Here is a 19,155-nt window from a genome sequence, read left to right as displayed (position 1 = left end):
CTTCTTTAGAAGGCACCAGGAATCAAACCCAGGACCTCCTATATGGGAGAAAGGAGTCCAATTGCTTGAGCCATATCTGCTACCCCCACTTTAAACATTTTTTTTAATTTTTAAAATATTTTTTATTAGAGAAGTTGTGAGCTTACAAAACAGTTATGCATAACGTGCAGAATTCCCATACATCACCCTTCCACCAACAGCTTGCACTATTGTGGAACACTTGTTACAGATTATGAAAGAATATCATAAAAATATTACTACTAACTATGATCCATAGCTTACATTTGGTGCAGTTTTCCATATACCCCCCCATTAATAACACCATGGATTAGTATTGTACATTTGTTATAGTTCATGAGAGAACACTCTCATATTTGTACTGTTTAACTACAGTCCATCATCCACCACATGGTTCACCGTGTGACAAGTTCCCCTGCCTTGTACAATCCATCCAAAGTGTACACTCAGTGGCACTCAGTTTCATTACAGAGTAGTTCAGTGATCGCCTCGGTAAATTTTTAAACCTTTTCTTTAGTCCAATAGAAAAAATATCACACCCCCTATTATTGACCCTTAGCACTGAAATAGTATGTTCTTTGACATTGATGCAAGAATATTACAATATTGCTGTTAACTATAGCCCATAAATTACAATGATTGTTTTCCCAGGTGTCACCATGTTCTTACCACCTTGTAATAGTGATGTACGTTTCTTCTAGTTCATAGAAGAACAGTCTTGTATTTTTACTATTTACCACAATCCTCTTCCACCACTGGGTCCATTATGTTATACAGTCCCTAGATAAGTCTCCACCTTTCTTTCAGTTGGCATTTTACATCCCTACAGTACCCCTTTCAGCCACAATCACATTTAGAAACCAGCCATTTTAGTTATACTCACTATAATGTGTGACCATCAACCCTAGCCATTTCCATACTTTTACTGTCAGGCCAATTGAAAATTCTACATACATTAAGCATCAGTATACCTTCTCAGCCCTCATCCTATTTCCTAGTAACTTATAGTCTAGATTTTAACTCCATGGGTTTATTCTTCATATTTAGTTCATATTAGTGAGACCATACAATATTTGTCCTTTTGTGCCTAACTTATTTCATCAGTATAATGTCAAGTTTATCCTTGTTGTCGTATGTGTCCCAATTTCAATTCTTCTTACAGAAGCATAGTATTCCATCATATGTATATACCACATTTTGTTCATCCATTCATCAGTTGATGGACACTTAGGTTGTTTCCATCTTTTGGAAATTGTGAATAATGCCACTATGAACATCAATGTGCAAATGTCTGTTTGCATCCCTGTTTTCAATTCTGGATATATTCCTAGTAGAGGGATTGCTGGATCTTATGGCAGTTCTATATTTAGCTTCCTGAGGAATTGCCAAACTGTCTTCTACAGAGGCTGCACCATCTTACATTCCAAGCACTTCCAGTGAAGGAAAGGAGTGTTCTTTTAAAAAATAATGGCCATTCTATGAGGTGTGAGATGATATCTCATTGTGGTTTTGATTTGCATTTCCCTAATAGCTAGTGATATTGAACATTTTTTCATTTCAGGCTGTTGGAATTTTGACTGGCTTTCCATTGAATCAGTAAAAATCAGTTTGGGTAGAGTTGACATCTAAATGATATTTTGTCTTCTAATCCATGAACACAGCATGTCCTTCATTTATTTAGGTCTTTTAAAATTTCTTTTAGCAATATTTTGTAGTTTACTGTGTATAAATCCTTTACATCCTTGGTTAAATTTATTCCTAGATATTTGATTCTTATAGCTTACTCATTACTAGTGAGTTTATTAAAAGAAACACTACTGCTCTCTCTGCCTGGAGGAGCCCACACCAAATCTTGGTGTGTATTTCCATTTTTTCTCTCCCATTTCTAACGAGCTCTGTTCTTTTCCCTCATTTCCCAATAAATTCTTTAAAAAAAACACTACTGATTTTTTGCATGTAGATCTTTTAGCCCATCACTTTGCTGAACTTGTTTATTACTTCTAGTAGTTTTGTTGTAGAGTTTTCAGGTCACCCAATATATAGGATCATGCCATCTGTAAATAGTGAAAGTTTTACTTCTTCCTTTACAATTTGGATGCCTTTATTTTTTTAATTTTTCAAATTAAAAAATTTTTTTCCTTATTTCTTCCCCCACCCCCTAGTTGTCTGCCCAGTGTCCATTTGCTGTGTGTTTTTCTGTGTCTGCCATATTCTCATTAGGTGGCTCTGGGAACCCATCCTGGGATCTTCCCGAGTGGCAAAGAGGTGATAATTCTCTTGCTCCACCTCAGCTCTCTAGTTCGCTGTGTCTCATATTGTCTCTTCTCCGTCTCTTTTTTGTTGTGTCATCTTGTGTCAGCTCTCCGTGTGGGCGGCACCACTCCTGGGTGGGCTGCACTCCTGCACGGGCTGCATTCCTCGTGCAGGGAGACACTCCTTGCATGCAGCAGCACTCCACATGGGCCAGCTCAGCATGGGCCAGGAGGCACTGGGTATCGAACCCTGGACCTCCTATATGGTCGGTGGAAGCTCTATCAGTTGAGCCACATCTTCTCCCCCCTTTTATTTCTTTGACTTGCCTAATAGCTCTGGCTAGAACCTGTAGCACAGTGTTGAATAATAGTGGGCATCCTTATCTTGTTTCAGATCTTAGAGGGAAAGCTTTCAAACTTTCACCATTATGACATTAGCTATGTATTTTTTTTGTAAGCATTTTATTGTCTTGAGGAGTTTCCTTCTATTACTATTTTTGTAGGGGATTTTATCAAGAAAGGATGGTGGGTTTTGTCAAATGCCTTTTCTGGATCAATCAAGAGGATCATGTGTTTTTTCCTCTTCATATTGTTAATGTGGTATATTACATTGATTCATTTTTTGTATGTGTTGAACCACCCTTGCATTCCTGGGATAAAACTCACTAAATCATGGTGTATAATTCCTTTAATGTGATGTTGGAATTGATTTGCAAGTATTTTGTTGAGGACTTTTGCATATGTATTCATAAAAGAAATTGGTCTATAGTTTTCTTTTCTTGTAGTTCTTTACCTGGCTTTGCTATTAGGGTGATGCAAGTCTAATAGAATGAGTGAGGTAGTAGAAGTTTCTGGAGGAATGCTTTTTGATACCTGGTTGGTTTTCAGAGTAGTTGTTACTGCCTGTAGCAGTTTGAGATTAGTTTATAAATACTCAAAACAGGGAAATGGACTTTGGCCCAGTAGTTAGGGCGTCCGTCTACCACATGGGAGGTCCGAGGTTCAAGCCCCGGGCTTCCTCGACCTGTGTGGAGCTGGCCCATGCGCAGTGCTGATGTGCGCAAGGAGTGCCGTGCTACACAGGAGTGTCCCCCGCGTAGGGGAGCCCCACGCGCAAGGAGTGCACCCATAAGGAGAGCCGCCCAGCGCGAAGGAGGGAGCAGCCTGCCGAGGAATGGCGCCGCCCACACTTCCCCTGCCGCTGAGGACAACAGAAGCGGACAAAGAAACAAGACGCAGCAAAAAGACACAGAAGACAGACAACCGGGGGAGGGGAGGGGAATTAAATAAATAAAAATAAATCTTAAAAAAAATAAAAAAATAAAAAAAAATAAATAAATAAATACTCAAAACAGAAATATTATGTTTTTAAATTAATCAGTTCCTGTGGGCATGATACTCTTTGACTGCATTAAGTTCGGTTGAGGGCCTTTGATTAGATTACTTGATAACATTGATTTAGGGCTTTTGATTGGACTATGTGAGTCATGACTCAGGTTGGGCCTCTGTCCCCTTGCTGGGTCTGATATAAACTCAGAGACACACAGAGACACAGACATAGGGAAAAAAAAAGCCAGCATATTTGATCCTGCCATGCGAGAGAACCGCAAGGGGCTTAAAGCCCCCAAGAGGCTGGGCCCTTGGAGCAGTTCAAGAGACATGGTGAGCCTGGAGGGGAAGGCTGAAACTTTGGCAGAGATTGGCAGCTATCTTGCTTTGCTGTGAGTACGGACAAGAGAATCAACCAATAGCTGGTTTTGGTGAGAAAGCACCTTTTATGGTATCTCGGTTTGAACTTTTCAACCGAGTCTTGGAACTGTAAGCTTTTATCCCAAATAAATCCCCTTTATAAAAACCAACCTATTTCTGGTACTTTGCATGGGCAACCCTTTTGTAAAGTAAAACACTACTTTGGGTTTGGGAATCCATTGATTACATCTAGAAATGTGACTACAAAAGAGAGTAACAAAATAGTTACTTAATAGTGGGATTGCCAGGTGATACAGTAGTTCTATACTTAGCTTTCTGGGGAACTGCCAAACTGTCTTCCACGGCAGCTGCACCATTTTACATTCCCACCAGTAATGAACGAGTGCACCTTATTCTCTATTTACTCTTACTCTTATTTCTCTGCATCCTCTCTAACACTTGTTATTTTCCATTTTTTGAATAGCAGCCATTTAATGGGCGTGAAACAGCATCTAACTGTGGTTTTGATTTGCATTTCCCATATGGCTAATGATGTTGAGCATCTTTCCATGTGCTTTTGGTCATTTGTGTTAGAGATATGTTTATTAAATTTTTTTGCCCATTTAAAAATTGGCCTGTTTCTCTTTTTTCAAATATTTTCTCCCATTGCGTAGGCTGTTTTACTTTCATGTTAAAGTCCTTTGTGGCATATATGAACCTTGCATCTTCTCCCCCAACTCTTCCAGTTATTTCCCCCTCAAGTCACAATAATATTCCACTCCTAGTCAAAAGGGAAGCCCCAGTCACCTAATGGATAAGGCATTGGCCTCCTAAATAGTTAAAAGGCAAGCCTAGTTGTAAACTCATGACTGATCAGTAAATCTTGTATCACCACATTCTGTAAAAGTCATGCTCTCCCTTCACTCATCTGAACGTAGGCAAGCACTGTGAAAGACCCCTCTTGTTTTGCGGCAAGTGCAGACAATCAAGCTCGAAACTGTCATCTCTCCTCCTGCTGCCAAGAGGATCCCGTGTAAGCTTGCTAATAAATGCTCATTTATTTGCCAAGTTGGACTTTTCTGAGTCATTCTTTGGTCTGATGTATCCCTCTCAGTTTGACAGGAAGTAGTCGTTTTATAGAGCTCCTTGCTATACTCAGTGCACCCTTTGAGGCACAAAATTTTAAACTTTGATTAGGTCCTACTTACCTATTTTTTTCTTTTGTTACTTGTGCTTTGGGCTAAAGTCTAAGAAACCATTGCCTAACACAAAGTACTGAAGAAACTTCTCTATACTTTCTTCTAGGAATTTTATACCTCTAGCTCTTCTATTCTGATCCATTTTTAGTTGATTTTTGTATATGGTATGAGGTAAGGTTCCTCTACCTTTTTTTTTTTTTCAAATGGAGATCTAGTTTTCCCAGCACCACTTGTTGAAGAGAAATGGTTTTTACCCATTTGTCAAAAATCAATTGGCCATAAATGTGAGGGTTGATTTCTGAGTTCTCAATTTTATTCCTTTGGTCGATATGTCTGTCCTTGTGCCAGTACCATGCTGTTTGGATTACTATGGCTTTGTAATAAGTTTTAGGAATGGGAAGTGAGAGCCATTCAACTTCATTCTTCTTTGACAAGATGGCTTGAGCTATTCAGGGCACCTTAATCTTCCAAATAAATTTGATAATTAGCTTTTCCATTTCTGCAAAGAAGGTTGTTGGAATTTTGATTAGGATTGCATGGAATCTATAAATTGCTTTAGGTAATGTGGCAGTTTGAAACTTTTGTGAACCAGTAAATTCTGTTCTTAAAGCTTATTTATTCCTGTGCATATAAATCTATTGTGGGTAGGATTTTTGGTTTAAATTACTGCAGTTAAGGGCCTTTGATTAGATTGCATGACCCAGGGTAGGTCTTAATCCTCTTACAGAGTCATTTGTAAATGGAGGAATAAAAAGCTGCAAACACAGAAAGAAGACCACAGAAACAGAGAGGAACCCAGAAGTTGAGAGGAAGCCACTTTAGTCAGAAGCTGAAAGCAATGAGACTTAAGAGGAAAGGGGAGAGCCAAGCCAATGCCACCATTGTGCCTTGTCATGTGTCTGATCACCCACAGCTGCAATTCAGAGAAAAGGATTTCCTGATGATGCCTTGATTTGGACACTTTCACAGCCTCAGAATGTAAGCTCTTAACCTAATAAATCCCCATTGTAAAAGCCAACCATTTCTGTTATATTGTCCCCCAGCAGCTTTTAAGCAGACTAAAACAGGTAGGATTGACATTTTAACAATATTTAATCTTCCAATCCTTTATCATGGAATGTCCTTCCACTTATTTAGATCTTTGATTTCTTTTAACCATGTTTTTTAGTTTTCTAAGTGCAAGTCCTTTAAATCCTTGTTTAAATTTATTCCTAGATATTTTATTCTTTTAGTTGCTATTGTAAATAGAATCTTTTCCCCAATTATTTCTTCTGATTGTTCACGGCTTATATATAGAAACACTACTGATTTTTGGATGTTGATTTTGTATGCCATTTCACTTTGCTGGATTCATTTATTAGCTCTAGGAGTTCCGTTGTGAAGTTTTCAGGATTTTCTGTATATAGGATCATGTGATCTGAAAATAGGGCAAGTTTGACTTCTTCCTTTCCAATTTGGATGCCTTTTATTAATTACTCTGTTAAGAACTTCCAGTAAAATGATGAATAACAGTGGTGACAGTGGCCATCTTGTGTTGTTCCTGATCTTACAGAGAATGCTTTCAGTCTTTCACCATTAAATGGGATGTTAGCTGTGGGCTTTTCATATATGCCCTTTATCATGTTGAGGACATTTCCTTCTATTCCTAGTGTTCTAAGTGTTTTGTTTTGTTTTTATCAAAAAAGGGTGCTGTATTTTGTCAAATGCCATTTCTGTATCAATTGAGATGATGTGTTTTTTTTCCCCTTTCATTCTGGTAATGTGGTATATTACACTAATTGATTTTCTTATGTTCAACCAGCCTTGCATACCAGGGATAAATCCCACATGATTATGGTGTATAATTATTTTATTATGCTCTTGGATTTGGTTTGCTAATATTTTGTTGAGGATTTTTGCATCTATATTCATAAGAGATACTGGCCTGTAGTTTTCTTTCTTGTATTTTTTCAGTCTGGCTTTGATATGAAGAGGACATTAGGCTCATAGAATGAATCAGGGAGTGTTCCCTCTTCACTTTTTTGGAAGAGTTTATTGGAATATTTAGTAGAATTCCCCAGTGAAAATATCTGGCCCCAAGCTTTTCTTTGCTGGGAGGATTTTTTGTTTTTTTGAGGTACTGAGGACTGGGGATTGAACCTGGGACCTCCTGTGTGGGAAGCAGGCATTCGACCACTGAGCTACCCGGCTCTTAAATCATTTTTTTTTTTTAAGATTTATTTTATTTATTTCTCTCCCCTTCCCCCTCCCTCCCCCCCGTGGTCTGCTCTCTATGTCCATTCACTGTGTGTTCTTCTGTGTCCTCTTGTACCCTCAGTGGCACTGGGAAACTGCGTCTCTTTTTTATTGCGTCGTCTTGCTGCGTCAGCTCTGTGTGTGCGGCGCCACTCCTGGGCAGGCTGCGCAATTTTCATGTGGGGCAGCTCTCCTTGCAGGGCACACTCCTTGTGCATGGGGCGCCCCCACATGGGGGTGCCCCTGCATGGCACAGCACTCCTTGCACATGGCAGCTCTGCACGTGGGTCAGCTCACCACACAGGTCAGGAGGCCCTGGGGATCGAACCCTGGACCCTCCCATATGGTAGGCGGATGCTCTATCAGTTGAGCCACGTCTGCTTTCCCATATCACTACTTTTCATGTGTTTGCATTTTAGCACCTGTAAGAAGTAAGAAGTAGAGTTCATTAAAAACAATAAAATAACATAATAATGGCATTTTTAATTACCCAAATGGTTACCTTTATCACAGGTCTTTATTTCTTTACCACTTTGAACCACTATTCAGTGTCTATTTCTTTCAGTCTGAAAAACTCCCTTTAGTATAGCTTGTAGGGCAGGTCTGGTGGTGATGCACTCCTTTAGCTCTTGCGTATCTGAGAGTGTCTTAATCTCTCCCTCATTTTTGAAAGTCTCACCAGATAAAAAATTCTTGGCTGGCAGTTGTTTTCTTTCAGCACTTTTAAGTATTTCAACCCACTGTCTTGCCTGCATGGTCTCTGATGAGAAATCAGCACTCAATCTAATTGGAACTCCCTTGTCTGTAACACAGTGCTTTTTTCTTACAGCCTTTAGAACACTTTCCTTGTCCTTTGCATTCAATAGTGTGATCAACATTTGTCAGGATGGATTTTTCTTCATGATTATCCTGTTTGGTGTTCTCTGGGCTTTTTGGATGTGCATATTCATATCTTTTGCTAAGTTTGGGACATTCTCAGTCATTATTTCTTTGCGTATTCCTTCTGTTCCTTTCTCTAATTCTTCTGGGATTCCCATACTGCATATATTGGTGTGCTTGATGGTATCTCAGAGGTGTCTTAGGCTATTTTTACTTTTAATAATTTTTTCTTCTCAGCCTCAAGTGTCCTGTCTTCAAATTCACTGATAGTTTCTTTTGTCAACCCCAATATGCTTTTGAAACCCTCCTCGACATTTCTCATTTCACTTATTATGATCTTTAATTCTATAAGTTCTGTTTGGCTTTTTAAAATTTCTGTCTCTTTGCTATAATAAGACTCTTATATTGTTCATTCACTGTTTTCCTGATATCCTTTAGTTCGCTGTATTTTCCTTCATTTTGGGGGGCATTTTTAGGATCATTTTTTTAAAAGGCTTTGTTTGGTATATCCACATTCTCATCTTCTTTATTGGTATTTTCTGGATTTTTATCCTCTTCCTGTGAATGGACCATTATTTCCTGTTTCTTTGTCTTGTACTCTTTTGTTACACACTGTACATTTTACTATTTTAAAATGTTAACTCTGGGATTTTTTAAAAATTTTGTAACCAGCAGGTGATAAGACAGAGATATTCTTGAACCTCAATCTTCCTATCAGGAAGGTCTGTCAAAGGTGAAAACAGTATGCAGGGATTTCCCTTGCTGAACCTGTGCCTTGTCCTGAAATTTGCTTAATTTTTTTGGAGTTCCTCTGTCTACCAAAGTTTGATTGTCCCCTCTGTTTCCCACAAGACAGACCTTTCTCTCCAGGGTGTTTGAAGTTCACAAGACTTTGCCTCAGACCATCTTCCTTCTTTTGTTGTCTCAAGCTGCTTTTGCCTGAAGGGTAAATTCTGGGAGGAAGGTCAAGCCAGAGAGATCTTTCCCAAGTTAGTCTTTCCCAGCCAAAACAGGGCCAAGGGCCCACAGATAGTATGCAGACTGGTTTTACCATGCCCTGGGGAGGGGATCACCAAGGGAACCAAAAGTTCTCCAAAGCTGAGCTTTCCTGGACTCCCCGGGAAATGCAGCCCTTCAACTTAACTGCCTCCCCTAGCCCCAAAGAAGCACAGCATATTTAAGTTTCCACCACTGCTGCCCCTGTCTGGGGAGGGTTGAAACAATGGCCGACGCCTTTGTCCAGACAGGTTGAAGCAATGGCTGCCCTCAGAGACAGATCACCAACTATGTGAATTCGATAATAAAAGGTTGTGATCACTACAGTGGAGTTGACAGTGGGGAGATATATGGGAACCTTGAACGATGATATTCATGTTTGTTTTAAAAATTCACAAATTTTACCATACATTTGTTTATATATGTTCATGTATGAATGATATAACTCAATAAAATTTTACTTAAAAAAACTTGTGATCAGTGATCAGTCTTGCCCACCCCTGTTCTCGTGGAAGAGGATTTTTATGTCTCTTTCTGTCACTAGGGAGCTAGCCAGGGGCTAGACCCTACAGCAGCCTGCCATGAGAATGGAGGATGGGCTGCATGGGGAGAGGAATGTATGTTTTTTACTTATCAGCCTCTTCCTCCTATTTCCTGTACAGTGTTTTTCTGGCTTCTGGAGTTTCAGACAGTTCCTACATGTTTAATAGTTTTTTTTTTGTGTGTGTGGAAGGACTGAGTCTTGGAGCCCTCTACTCTATCATACTCCTATAATCCTCTCCAGTCCTTGCTTTTCTGTCATGTGGCAATGCTCATGGCAGCCTCTCCTGGCTTTTCCTTTCTCTTCTGGGTTCCATTGACTTTTGGCTTCTGGCTACTCCCTGTGGCTTTCCCTATAAGGCTTCCAGTAATAGCATTATGGTGCATCCTGATTGCATTGGATCATACTTTAACTGAAGTAACTTCATCAAAAGAAGTTACACTTCACACTCATAGAAATGGTTAAGAATAGGTTTTTCCAAAGTACATAGCTCTAAGCCACCATATGTTTACGAACACATCAATCTGTGAATTTTGGTAGTTGAGGAAATTGTCTTTGCAGGAAGGAAGGAGGAGTACTATTGAGGAGACAGTCATAGAGCAGATGGAAAGTTAGGAAATCAAGGGCACAGGCAGAAGAGATTTGACTCTCAGTCACTGAGACAGAGAAATAGATGTGGCTTGCTAACCTCTAAGGGGAATGCACTTCTGAAAGGCATCTTCATTGAAAATGGAGGAGAATATATTTAGCTAAGTTTGAGGTGGGTAAAAGGACTAAAATCTTGAAGAGAGTGGAAATAGTATGGAATAGGCTGTGGGAATCAGCTTGCCATCATGAAAAGCACCCTGACCCTGGAACTAGGAAACCTGTTTGTAAAATGACTACCATATTCACCTGTGTCATCTTGGGCAAGTCACTCCATCTTTTTACTCATCTGAAAGGGGAATGGACAAAATCATTAACAATCCTTTTACTTTTGAAATTCTAGTTCTATGAGAGAGTGCTATCTTCTAACTCCCTGTCTTGGTTCTACCTAATGCAGCAATGTAAAATAAAATGTTCCACATGACTGCCTTTCAAATATTTGGAGCCAGAGATCATGCTTTCCTTTACCTTTCTCTTCTCCACCTGAAATAGCCTCTGCTCTTTCAACTGCTTTTTTATACCACGATTTCCTGGTAACACTCACTTGAACATATTTTAAAAAATAGGCACCTAGAAATGTAGATAATACTTCAGACATGGTCTGGTTATCACGGGAGACCATGAGTTTTTATTAACTCCTATTATTTGGTGATACCAATTTAGCATTTTATTTTTATTTTAATTACTTAAATACTGTCAACCTCACCCTGTCTTTAATGTCTTTTTTCCTATTGTCCACATACTAATATAGCTGTTTTTAAAAATGCAGACTATGACAGAGGAAAAAAAAAGAAATACAAAAATAAAAAGCAGACTGTGGAAAGCAAGGGGAACTGAAATAGGTAATGCGTCTAATTTGGGTTTTGTCTGTCTTGAACTTTGTGTAAAAGCAGGCTTATCATTTAGTAAATGAAAAAACTTTTCTTTTGCGAAGAGCAGATTCTTTGAGGCACTTGCTGTATCTGTTCATCTTCCTTATTTCTTCAGGGGGCACTGGGAACCAAACCCAGGGACATCTGATGTGGAGGGAAGTGCCCAATTGCTTAAGCCACCTCTGTTCCCTGCTTTGCTGTGTCTCTTATTGTTTTTCTTCTTGTGTCTCTTGTTGTTCCAGCTTGCTGTCTTCTTTAGGAGGCACTGGAAACTGAACAAGGGACCTCCCATGTGGTAGGCAGGAGCCCAGTCACTTGAGCCACATCAATATCCCAATAACATTTTTCAAGATGAGTATTTTTATAAAAATTTTTGACAAATCATTGTAGGTTTCCCAATCTCCTTTGCTTCCTAGTAAAAAATAGTATTTAATGGAAACTACCCAGAAATTCTGGGGTTTAAAAACTGGTGGAAATTGTGATTAATTTTAATTAATTTAGTACACTGTTCCACACATTTCTATATCCAGGGTAAATTCTAGTCAGTGTAATTCTAGATTTTATGAACCTAAAGTAAGTACCCTAAAACCAAAACCAAAATAAATAAATGAAGATAAAAGAGAACAGAAAAAGTAAATAAAGTAAATACCCTAACTGGTGTGCCTGAAATTGGCATGCTAGGAGATAATTGATCCCCTTGGTCCTCAGGAAGACCAGATCACAGAACCTGGAGCAGCTAGAGCCTCCTCACCTGTTGCCTGTCACAAGGACCCCTAGATTCACTGGAACATGGCTGAGGAGGGGCCCTACCACTTGGTGACCTACTTCAGCAGCAGCTGAAGAGGGCACTGTTGCTCATCAAAGACAAAGGATCCATGGAGTTGCTGGAGTAACTGGCATTCCATATAGCTAAGGTGCTATTTACTGTGGGTGTTGTGGGGGCAGGAAGACTGGGCCAGGGCTCTGTGTGGGCACAACCAGACAGCCCAGCTCTCTGCTTTCTGACCTTTGGTGGAAATGTGCCCTCTTAGTGGAGTCCAAGCTATTGGAAGAGTGAGTGTTGTAACAATGCATGTATATTTTACAAACTATAGCTTCATTATTTTGAGTTAGTTGATATAAGAACTCAAGTGGATTAGAAATCCATTCTCATTTTAGGAAATGTCACATTACATTTGTCAGTGAAAGAAAAGAGTTGTTAGATTCTTTTAAGTTTATTTTAATTTCAATTGTAAAATTTAAAATTATTTTAATGATATAATTCACACACCATAAAATTTACCCTTTAAAAGTATACAATTCAATGTTTTTCGGTATATTCACAGAATTGTACAACCATCTACCACATTGTAATTCCAGACATTTTCATTACCCCCAAAAAAACTTCATTCCACATTAATAGTCACTCTCTATTCCTCTTTGCCCTGAGATCCTGGCAACCACTAATATCTTTCTATCTCTATAGAATTGCCTATTCTAGACATTTCACATAAATGGAATCATATAATAAGTGGCCTTTTGTGTCTGGTTTCTTTCACTTAGCACAATGTCTTCAAGGTTCATCTACATTGTAGCATATATTAACACTTTTTTCCTTTTTATGGCTGAGTAATATTCAATTGTATGTATATATCACATTTTGTTTATCCATTTATCAACTCAACTGAAAATTTCTGAATCATAAAAAATTATTTTAAATTTTTTATCACTCACTTGTACAAACAAGTTTCTTGTATATGTTCATTAACAAGAATTTGAAGATATTATCACTAAAAAACCTGGATAAGGAATGTAGATGTTTCAACTTGATATAAAAAAAAAAAATCCATGATCCCAGAAGGAAGCACCAATCTTTCATTAAAATTTAAAAACATTTTTTGAAGTGTTATACAAATTAAAATTTTTCTTTAAGACTGTATATTTTCCTTTTCTTAAAATTATACAAAGATGGTATGTAATGAATTTTTTCCTTCAAGTCTCATTTATACACCCCTAAATCTCCTGAAGTTTATTCCAATTGTGCCATATAAAATCTCTTTTTACGTGTTCTGGGATATAAAAAACATTGGAAAGCACTGTCCTAGTGAGAACCTCAGACTTTAAAGAGGATTCCTAATAGGGAGAGAAAGCTACATTTATGATCCTTTTTACAGCCCACTGAAAAAGTTAACTTGTTCACATAAAATTGCAAATTGATCCTATTTCATCCTGGCTTTTCCTTATGTAAAATCCCATGGCTATAGTCTACAATTGAATGCTACAGGGGCTATCTGAACACATATGGGTCAGTACTGCGAAGGCTCAACCTTTTAATAGGCTGGGCCTATACTGAGTCCATCATTTTATCAATTTATCCCATTTTATCATATTGTAAAGGACTGATAAGATCATTTAAAATTTGCTATAATGATTTTGTGATACAGTGTGAGTACTTTGAAAAAGAAAGTGTTTTGTAAGGCAAAATGTTCTTACATTTAAATCTGTAAACTCTACAGATACTAAAACATACATGTACACATGTGCTTGGATATTGGTTTTATAGTTTATTTAAAAAATAACAGTAACAAATGCTTTTCCCTTATTGGCGAATGCCATATCTATTTTCAGTGCATAAAGCCTTAAAAAGTAACAGCGTTTTATCCAAAAATGAACTTACATAATTGCACAAAAGTCACATGAAGCATTCAGAAATGACAGCAAAGACTGCAGATTTCTAAGGTCTTTGTGCAGCACACCACAAGAGACCTTGATTTGAGTGAGGACTCTGATCCAAACAATACTGCTGCACCTAAAGTTCCAAGTTACACACAGGAAGAGAAAAGATGAGCAGCCAGGACAACTCAGGTGTTCTGTGGCAAAGGGATTCTGCTCTGATGTTAGTGTTTAATGATGCATTCACCCTCAAATTACTCTTCAAAGTACTACAGGTTAAAGTATATTTGCTAGACACATACTACATTCAACTTAAGTTTCAGGCTATGGATTCCACCTCAGGAAATTAAAATAAAACAATAATTATCCACCCCCTCAAAACCCTATTCAAGCAGGGTCTTTTATGCTGCCACCATTACTTAGCGTCTAACAAATACCAAATAAATTCCACTATCATCTATCATATACTAGTTGAAGGTTGGCCAATGGGTTTTAACTCAAATTCCAATCTGTTTTGCTGGTTGTGGTTATGGTTATCTGAAACACTGTGTTAAAAAGGAATCTAAGTCTGGGCAAGCAAATGTCAATAGAAATAAAGCTAAAGAATAATCTAGGGACTGAATAACACAGTGAACAGGTGGATGAGAATTGTGGTTAAGGGTACAAATGCAAGAGAGTCCTTCTGTGAGCTAGAGCAGATGTACATCACTATTGCAGGGTGTTGGGAATATGGAGAAAAATGGGAAAACTACAAATGGTGTCACCTATAGACTATGGTTAACAGCAATACTATAATATTCTTGCATGAATGCCAAGCCGTACTGTGTTGATAACGGAGGTGTATGAAAAGAGTGTGCCAAATGTATGCTATGGATCATGATTGGTGGTAATAGTCTGATGATAGTATCTCAAAATCTGTAACAAATGTTCCACTAAGGTGTGGCATTGTATGGGAAATCTACACATCTGTATGATTGTTTTACAAGTTCACAATATCCATAACAACAACAACAACAACAAAATATATATATATATATAAATAGTATGGGTTGGGGGAAAATACACCAAATGTAAGATAAGGAATATAGTTAGTAGTAATATTTTGATGATGCTCTTGCATAGTTTGTAACAAATGTTTCATACCAATGCAAAGAGTTGGTGGAGGGGTGATATATGAGACCCCTGTGTGATGTTATATATGTTTATTTTATAAGTCTGCAATCTATACACTTATTGTTTATTTGTGTTCATGTATGAATGATATACTTCAGTAAAAATAAAAAAAAAAAAAAAGGAATCTGAGGTCATGGCTGCATTGGGAGAATAGCTCCCTCTGCTTTAATGGGGCGGGATCTCTGGCACGGCATGGGCACAGAAGAGGTGAGAGGCAGCACTCAGGCTTCACATCTGCAATTTTTGTATTACAAAGCTGAAAAAGAAGTTGATTATATACACTTGAAAGAGTATAACAAGGCTCAGTTTTTCTATGTGAATGAATTACAATGTCTTTATCTGGGGATTTAATTGGTTTTATGGACCTTAATCTCAATTCAGATAGAATGCCTATGGTGAGAGTTTCCCTTTTCTGACTTTATAAAAATTAATGAAAAAATACTATGAAAGAGAATGCATATAGAGTATTTTAAATCACCATTAGAAGCAGTTTCCTAATTGTGATTCCTAGTAGAGGAGAGTACTTACTCCCATATTTCTACTGCTGTTTTTCAAATAAAAAAAGTTCCAGTTTCCAGAATGTGGGGAAAAATACCAATTACTGAAATAAATATGTAAACACATGCAGCAGAGGCTATCCTGATATGCTTCCTCCATTTAGATGGCATCATTAGTGATCTAACCATATCTTTCTTTTCAACTCTAGTTCAGAGGGAACAATTTCAGAGATAATATTTGAAGAATTTTTTTTCTTAATTAAGATTTTCATTAGGAAAGCCAGGAGTACACATGGAATAGTTTTTACACTTAGACTTGGAGGGAAATGTAGTGTAGGTTTATGGCAAGGCTAGGAGTGAATGAGATCCCCTCACTGTGCATAATTATCTGCTCTACAAGTCCTCAATATATTCAGACGGTCCCCAAAACACTGTTACGAAATGTTCATCTTGTGATCTCTTGAAAGTTCTGATAGTCTGATTCAAATACTTGATCTGAAACTCAAAGGACAATATCCCAGGGTCAGGGTCTAAAATTCAATAGAAAATTCCATACTAGCCCTTCCAACTACTGCTAGCAATATCTGCAGAACCTGACTGGGATCTTATCTCCCTAACCAGAAGAAAGCTGTTTCATGTCCAAGTAAGCTGCTGTATGTAAAAGGTACCTAGGTTTTTAGCTAGAAAGTTGATGACCACCGACAATGATTTATAGAAAGAAAAGGAAATTCCTTATTTGGGACTGTAAACAACAAAGGAAACCTAATCCAAGAAAAGGGTTGTTAGGGTCACAGAAGCCCAGGGAGTGAGGGCAAAAGTGTGAGAATTTGTTTCTACTCCTCTTCTTTTAGCAAATTGGCACAGGACTGAGGAGTTGAAGGCACAAGGCAGGTGGACAGTGAAGGTGCAGGGGGTGATAATTCCAGTTGTGCAGGTATCCATTCCTATAGCTACTTAGATAAGGATATCAAAGTCAAGCATTCATGAATGAACACTATTAAGATACCATTTGTATTACTTTGGTTTATAACATTATTTTTGTCTCTTAATTAGGTCATTGCCTCTCTGACTTCAGGGAGTACTAATCCCTTAGCCTGTGCTTTCTGAACATAAATATTTTTTTAAAAAACCAACAAATTCATGTTCTATCAATTACCATGTTTTATAAGTCTTGAGCTCATGTTTAGATTTAAAAGAAGTAAACATACTGGTTCTTAAAGCTTCCTTGTATGACACAAGCTTCTGAAGAAACCATCTGCAGTTAATCTGGCTCTGTTCACCTTCCAACTGAGTTGTATAACTGCATCTAATCCCTGCCACTGCCCTGCCAGTGCTAACACCAGAGAGAGATAAGGATCATATAATATTCACAGTTACTTGGTGAATTCTATATTTTGTTTTTTGAGGAAATCACAGAGTGATAAACAGCCGTGTCCCCCTGAAAACTGGGTAGCACTACTCTGACTTTAAAGGCTAATTAGAGGATGTGCCCCTTGGCCACTGGAGCATCAAGTGTGTGCTATGAGGATAAATGTGTTAAAAATATATAAAGAATGGGTGTCTGGGAACAGAATTGTCTTTAAATTGAGAAGAATAGATAGAGTTCTGTAGTGGATGCAATATATATTTTCCTCTCTCTTCCATTTTCTACTCTATCAAGAATCTAAACACATTCCAGTAGTTAGCAAGAAAGGCTCAAAACAGTTTTGATAGGTAGAGGAATCTGGACTGTGGCTGAATGGTAAGACTGTAGGACACCAGTGCTCAAGAGGGCTTCTGTGGCCCCAGTAGATATACAGGATCTGGAATAGGTATTGAGGAGTTGTGACAAGTGAACACTGGTCACCCAGTCACTGATGAGTGGCTTTTAATCTAAGTAAAGATCTTGATGATTAATTTAAAATATAAGCATAACACAAAAACCTTATATTAGGTAGATGGCAGCAAAATTGCAGGAGGGAGGACCTAGAGAAGGAAATTTTCTGTATATTTAAATATGTTAATTAAAATGTATGGACATATGTAACCAAGACCTTTAAAAAAAAAAAAATTAAACTTGCCCTAATCATTAGTACTACAGAATTAATCTTCCTAAAGCTGCAGTAACATACATTTGAAAAGGCAATTTTCCAAATGTCTATCTATTTAAAATAAAACCCAAAACACATAAACAGTTGCATACATTCCTACGGCTGCTGCGCTGCCAAAAAAGATGACACATATAAACGTGCACACAGTCACTTAGAACATGTGCATGGATGCCAGCATACACCCCCCTTTAGGAACCTGAGATGCATGTGGGCTGCAATGAGGGTCAAGAGATTCTGCTGCAGATCTGTTCAATGTCACTCATCTCTTTGGGACAATCCGCAGAAAGGATGAGAGGTGAGTCTTGAGTCACCACGACATCATCCTCAATTCTTACACCGAGACCACGAAACTTCTCTGGGGCATTCCTGTCATCCTCTGGAATATAAATGCCTGAGAAGTAGAAAAAAGAACACGTTGCTCATCAGTGACAGTAGGTGGGTGATTTGGAGCAAGTAAATTGGTCTCTCTGTGTTGCAATTCCTTCATTTTAAAACTAGGATATTAATTGTACCTACCTAATAGAATTATGAGGATTAAATGACATAAACATGTAAAAGTGCTTGATAAAAAAATGGTAAGTAAATGTTGGCTAACATTATGAGAATTATTATTACAGTTATTTTATATTTTAGATGACAGGCTCCTTGTAACTATGATAATGTTGGTCATGATTGTGTCATATTCTAGTGGTTCAAGTAGAAGGCCACCAAAACTACTTAGCTTACAAGTATGTCATGCTGGGAACTAGCAGATTATATAAATACAACCTTCCTCTGCCTGAGAGTCCCCTGGAAAAAGGTATTAGGAAAAAGATATAAGGTATTTTAAAATGTAGTAAAATAAACCCTTATTTAGAAATTATTAGACTGAACAAATAGAAGCTATAGAAATTTAGTCATTAAAAAGATTTTTTTCCTCAAGCTATAAATGTAAATGATATACATGATGTAAAATAAGTGAGAAAAAGGAAAACTTTAAAGAACATTTGGAAAAAGCTAAAAGCCTAAAGTGCTCTTTCTAATCATGAAGGCAGACAGACACCAGGTGGGATATAACTTCTTCTACTATACTCATAGGTACTGCTCTGTGATAATAAGTAAAACATCAGTTAAAGAAAAGGTATTCACAGTCTAAAGAATCACCCATGTGCCAACTAGATTGGACTAAATGGCATCTAAAAGCACAGATGGTAATGCATGATGGGGTTCAAAAGATGGTATAAAAGATGTTTCCCATCTATAATTTATATAATTTAGAAATGAAAACACTTGAAATCTAAGATTGAGATCTGTTTCCATGACAAAAAGAACATCTGTATTTAAAAATCAACTCTTGTAACATCTATCTGCACATTCCACTGTGGCCACCACTTCTTGCCACCACTGCCCACCACCTAGTACCATTCAGTCCAGGTAA

The 19,155-nt window shown here is 37.9% G+C and overlaps 1 protein-coding gene across 4 annotated transcripts in view; it reads right to left on the bottom strand.

Moving 5' to 3' along the window:
- Positions 1 to 12,529: 12,529 nt before the first annotated feature.
- XPNPEP3 (X-prolyl aminopeptidase 3) overlaps positions 12,530 to 19,155 on the bottom strand; it is a 109,433-nt gene continuing 102,807 nt past the window's right edge. For all 4 annotated transcript variants that reach the window (XM_004484162.3, XM_004484160.3, XM_071218718.1 and 1 more), the window contains one exon: positions 12,530 to 18,129. In XM_004484162.3, the coding sequence (XP_004484219.2) occupies positions 17,963 to 18,129 (167 nt within the window). In that variant the 3' untranslated portion in view covers positions 12,530 to 17,962. The remainder of the gene's footprint in view (positions 18,130 to 19,155) is intronic.

This window comes from Dasypus novemcinctus, chromosome 12 (assembly GCF_030445035.2).
Source record: "Dasypus novemcinctus isolate mDasNov1 chromosome 12, mDasNov1.1.hap2, whole genome shotgun sequence".
NCBI classification, from domain to species: Eukaryota; Metazoa; Chordata; class Mammalia; order Cingulata; family Dasypodidae; genus Dasypus; species Dasypus novemcinctus.
The sequence above is the reverse complement of the archived record's forward strand: the minus strand, read 5'-3'. Positions and strand labels throughout refer to the sequence as shown.